This window comes from Myotis lucifugus, unplaced genomic scaffold, assembly GCF_000147115.1.
Source record: "Myotis lucifugus unplaced genomic scaffold, Myoluc2.0 scaffold_4205, whole genome shotgun sequence".
In the NCBI taxonomy this organism is placed as follows: Eukaryota; Metazoa; Chordata; class Mammalia; order Chiroptera; family Vespertilionidae; genus Myotis; species Myotis lucifugus.
Window position 1 is genome coordinate 1 of NW_005875253.1, and position 5,548 is coordinate 5,548.

Consider the following 5,548-nt stretch of genomic DNA (forward strand, 5'->3'; position numbering starts at 1 on the left):
CGGCCACGCCCACCAGCACGGCCACGCCCACCAGCACAGCCATGACCACCAGCACAGGCCAGTGGACTTCCGGGCCCACCGAGGTCAGCACCACGGCCACCACCCAGTCACGCCCCTCGTCCCCCAGGATCACAGAGAGTGTCCCAGCCACCCAGACAGCTGGCACCTCCCTCAGGACCACCCAGTGGCGCTCTGTCCCAAGTCCCTCTGCCTCCACAGGGACCCTGACCACAACTGCCAAGCCAGCCTCATCCAGTGCCCCCCATGTGGCCACCTCCCCCATTCAGACCACCCCTGGGACCCCGTCCTCCAGTCCCACCATTGGGACCTCCCTGCCCACCAGCTCCCTGAGGCCGACCCCGACCTCTACAACCTCCATGACCTCCACGACCTCTGGGGCCTGCACGCCACGGTGCACGTGGACAGACTGGTTCGACGAGGACTACCCCACCCCAGTTGCCGATGGCGGGGACTTTGAGACCCTCTCTGTCCTCCGCGCTGCCGGCCACAGCTTCTGCGAGCAGCCTCAGGACATCGAGTGCCGAGCAGAGAAGGCGCCTGACAGGAGCCTGGAGGACGTGGGCCAGGTGGTTCAGTGTGACGTGCGCTTCGGGCTGGTGTGCCGCAACCGAGACCAGGGCGGCCTCTTCAGGATGTGCCTCAACTACCACGTGCGTCTGCTCTGCTGCGACTACAGCCACTGCCCCTCCACGCCCGGCACCACGGCAGCCCCCTCCCCGTCTTCAGGGAGCACCCTCACCCCAGTGATGTCCACCACCAGGGCCACCACCCTGGTGAGGCCCTCCACGGCCTCCAGCAGCACCTCCCAGGCCAGAGAGACCCTGCCCAGACGCACCAGCACTGTGATCAGCACCACCAGGGCCACCTCCAGCCCAGGGGCCAGCACCAGACCCTCCCCATCGCCCCCCATTCCCGTGACCACCAGCTCCCTGCCGGGCACCACCCCGGGCCCTTCTACAGCCGTCCCCATGGCTACAGGCTCCACGATGAAGGCTCTGACTTCTCCCATCACGACCTCCAGCACCACAACCTCAGTGGCCACGCCCACTGCCTGTCAGCCTCGCTGTGCCTGGACCGACTGGCTGGACCAGAGCTACCCCATGCCCGGGGCCTCCGGAGGGGACTTTGAGACCTACGCCAACATGCAGGCAGCCGGCCGGCCCGTCTGCGAGCGGCCCCAGGGCCTGGAGTGCCGGGCCTCGTCCCTGCCCGACGTGCCCCTGGAGCAGCTGGGCCAGGTGGTGCTGTGCAGGCTGGAGGAGGGCCTGGTGTGCCGCAACCGCGACCAGGCCGGCCGCTTCAAGATGTGCTTCAACTACCAAATCCGCGTGCTCTGCTGTGACGACTACAGCCACTGCCCCAGCACGGCCATGACCACCAGCACGGCCATGACCACCAGCACGGCCACGCCCACCAGCATGGGCCAGCGGACTTCCGGGCCCACCGAGGTCAGCACCACGGCCACCACCCAGTCACGCCCCTCGTCCCCCAGGATCACAGAGAGTGTCCCAGCCACCCAGACAGCTGGCACCTCCCTCAGGACCACCCAGTGGCGCTCTGTCCCAAGTCCCTCTGCCTCCACAGGGACCCTGACCACAACTGCCAAGCCAGCCTCGCCCAGTGCCCCCCATGTGGCCACCTTCCCCCATATCAGACCACCCCTGGGACCCCGTCCTCCAGTCCCACCATTGGGGACCACCCTGCCCACCAGCTCCCTGAAGCCAACCATGACCTCCATGACCTCCACGACGTCCATGACCTCTACAACCTCCACAACCTCCATGACCTCCGTGACCTGCACCCCACGGTGCATGTGGACTGACTGGCTTGACGCTGACTATCCCACACCCGGCCAGGACGGCGGGGACTTTGAGACCCTCTCTGTCCTCCGCGCTGCCGGCCACAGCTTCTGCGAGCAGCCTCAGGACATCGAGTGCCGAGCAGAGAAGGCGCCTGACAGGAGCCTGGAGGACGTGGGCCAGGTGGTTCAGTGCGACGTGCGCTTCGGGCTGGTGTGCCGCAACCGCGACCAGGGCGGCCTCTTCAGGATGTGCCTCAACTACCACGTGCGTCTGCTCTGCTGCGACTACAGCCACTGCCCCTCCACGCCCGGCACCACGGCGGCCCCCTCCCCGTCTTCAGGGAGCACCCTCACCCCAGTGACGCCCACCACCAGGGCCACCACCCTTGTGGGGCCCTCCACGGCCTCCAGCGGCACCTCCCAGGCCAGAGAGTCCACCACCAGGCCCTGGGAGACCCTGCCCAGACGCACCAGCACTGTGATCAGCACCACCAGGGCCACCTCCAGCCCAGGGGCCAGCACCAGACCCTCCCCATCGCCCCCCATTCCTGTGACCACCAGCTCCCTGCCGGGCATCAACCCCGGGCCCTTCTACAGCCGTCCCCACGGCTACAGGCTCCACGATGAAGGCTCTGACCTCTCCCATCACGACCTCCAGCACCACAACCTCAGTGGCCACGCCCACTGCCTGTCAGCCTCGCTGTGCCTGGACCGACTGGCTGGACCAGAGCTACCCCATGCCCGGGGCCTCCGGAGGGGACTTTGAGACCTACGCCAACATGCAGGCAGCCGGCCGGCCCGTCTGCGAGCGGCCCCAGGGCCTGGAGTGCCGGGCCTCGTCCCTGCCCGACGTGCCCCTGGAGCAGCTGGGCCAGGTGGTGCTGTGCAGGCTGGAGGAGGGCCTGGTGTGCCGCAACCGCGACCAGGCCGGCCGCTTCAAGATGTGCTTCAACTACCAAATCCGCGTGCTCTGCTGTGATGACTACAGCCACTGCCCCAGCACGGCCACGCCCACCAGCACGGCCCTGCCCACCAGCACGGCCACGCCCACCAGCACGGGCCAGCGGACTTCCGGGCCCACCGAGGTCAGCACCACGGCCACCACCCAGTCACGCCCCTCGTCCCCCAGGATCACAGAGAGTGTCCCAGCCACCCAGACGGCTGGCACCTCCCTCAGGACCACCCAGTGGCGCTCTGTCCCAAGTCCCTCTGCCTCCACAGGGACCCTGACCACAACTGCCAAGCCAGCCTCGCCCAGTGCCCCCCACGTGGCCACTTCCCCCATACAGACCACCCCTGGGACCCCGTCCTCCAGTCCCACCATTGGGACCACCCTGCCCACCAGCTCCCTGAGGCCGACCCCGACCTCCACCACCTCCACCACCTCCCTGACCTCCACGACCCCTGGGGCCTGCACGCCACGGTGCACGTGGACAGACTGGTTCGATGAGGACTACCCCACCCCGGTTCCCGACGGCGGGGACTTTGAGACCCTCTCTGTCCTCCGCGCTGCCGGCCACAGCTTCTGCGAGCAGCCTCAGGACATCGAGTGCCGAGCAGAGAAGGCGCCGGACACGAGCCTGGAGGACGTGGGCCAGGTGGTGCTGTGCGACGTGCGCTTCGGACTGGTGTGCCACAACCGTGACCAGGGCGGCCTCTTCAGGATGTGCCTCAACTACCACGTGCGTCTGCTCTGCTGCGACAGCCACTGCCCGTCCTCAACCCCGGAGACTCCCAGGTCTCCCTGGCTCCCTAGCACCCCTGGGCCCAGCGCCTCACCCAGCCCTCTCGTCTCTACCACACCCTGCCGGTGCCGGGCGTTTGGACAGCTGTTCTCACCAGGTGTGTGGAGCCCCGTCCCCTCCCGATGACAGTCCACCCGGCACCCCATTCCGGGGTCTCTGCCCCGCCCCGTGGCAGGTGCTGTGGAGGCCATGCTGGCTGACCGGCGTGTCCGATCTTCCCGATTCCCCCCTCCCCCCAGGGGATGTCGTCTACAACAGGACGGACAAGGCCGGCTGCCACTTCTACGCCATCTGCAACCAGCACTTCGAGCTGGACCGCTTCCAGGGCGCCTGCCCCACCTCCTCGCCCGTGGAGCTCCCGACGACGACCTGGGTGCCCCTGACCTTTCCAGCTCCTGGCTGTGACCTCGTGGACCCTCCCCGCCAGGTGCGTGCCGCTCCTCCCCGCCTTGCCTGCTGTCCTGTGCACGCAGTCAGGGGCTGCCGCTGGCTCCCGTGGGGCAGGCCCCAGCCCCGGGGTGACTCCTCCAGGGGACGCCCTGTCCGGAGGGAGGCGGGGGCCTGGGGCTGGGCTCCCGAGGCCGTGGCAGGTGGCCGAGCTGTGCCCTGCTGCCCGCAGGTGAATGAGACCTGGACGCTGGAGGACTGCACGGTGGCGCGGTGTGAGGGTGACAACCGCATCGTCCTGCTGGAGCCGCAGCCTGTGGCCCAGGTCTCCTGTGTGAACGGACACCTGCCGGTCAAGGTGCAGAGCCCGCAGGAGCCCTGCCAGTTCCACTACGAGTGCGAATGTGAGGCCCGGGCCAGGCGGGGTGGGGCGGGGCTGGGCAGGGCGGGGCAGTGCTGACCGGCACACAAGGGGTCGCCCGGTGCACTGGGGGCGGAAATGGGCCTGGAGGGCCCTCCTCCCCGGGGTCCTGAGTGCCCTTCACGGGGCTGCCCCAGGAGGGACCACGGACAGGGGCTCCCCAGCAGCGGGAGGGATTGTCCCATCCCCAAGGCCGCTCCTCCCTGAATCTCCAGGGAAGGTCCTTCCTGCCTCGTCCCGTTCTGTCCGGGCCCTGGCCTCTCACCGTCGCTGCCCTGCCTTCAGGCGGCACCTCCCCTCCCCTCCCCTCCCCGGCCCCTGGGAGGGCACTCACCACTGGGTGGAGGGCCCCCGGGTGCCCCAGGAGGTCCCATCTGCAGCTGAGCGGCAGGTCCCTTCCTAGGGCCTCCAGGGCCCACTCGCCCGTTTCACCAGGGGCGCAGAGGCCGGGGTGAGACACCCCGAGGCGGCCGTGCATGAGGCACTGGGTGAGGGACTGTGTGTGTCCGCAGGCTCCTGCAGCAGCTGGGGGGACTCCCACTACGTCACCTTCGACGGCACCCCCTATTCCTTCCGGGACAACTGCACGCACGTGCTCATGCGGGAGATCCGGCCCCGGCACGGGAACCTCACCATCCTCCTGGACAACCACCACTGCGGGGCCGCGGCCTCCGCCAGCTGCCCCCGCGCCCTCAGCGTCCGCTACGAGTCCTCGGAGGTCGTCCTCACCACTGAGACCACTGCCAGCGGGCAGGAGGAGGGCCTGGTGCGTGCGTGCAGGCACGGCGGGCAGGACCCCGCCTGAGGGGAGCCCCTGCACCTGGTGGGCTGAGGGGATGGGCCCCGACCCCCAGTGACGGTCCCCACTGCGCCTCCCCCGCCCCCCAGATCCTGTTCGACCGCGTGCGGGTGAGCCAGGGCTTCAGCAAGAACGGCGTGAGCGTGTCCATGACGGCGAGCAGCACGATGCGCGTGGACATCCCGGCCGTCGGGGTCAGTGTCACCTTCGACGGGCAGGTCTTCCAGGTCCAGCTGTCCTACAGCCACTTCAGCCACAACACCGAGGGCCAGTGCGGTGAGCGGGACACGCGGGCCCTGCAGGGCGCCACCTGCTCCTCCCTCCGCGTCCTGCCCGGGGTCCCCAGGTGGCATCTCCACCCCCCAGATTTCATC

General features: G+C 69.0%; 1 protein-coding gene across 1 annotated transcript in view; it reads left to right on the forward strand.

Annotated features, from left to right (window-relative positions):
- Positions 1-13: 13 nt before the first annotated feature.
- Positions 14-5,548, forward strand: part of LOC102430618 (mucin-5B-like) — an 11,499-nt gene continuing 5,964 nt past the window's right edge. Inside the window, 6 exon segments of the mRNA XM_023749234.1 lie at positions 14-2,568; positions 2,570-3,664; positions 3,807-3,994; positions 4,187-4,358; positions 4,888-5,141; positions 5,264-5,477. Coding sequence (XP_023605002.1) covers positions 42-2,568; positions 2,570-3,664; positions 3,807-3,994; positions 4,187-4,358; positions 4,888-5,141; positions 5,264-5,477 — 4,450 coding nt within the window. The 5' untranslated portion in view covers positions 14-41.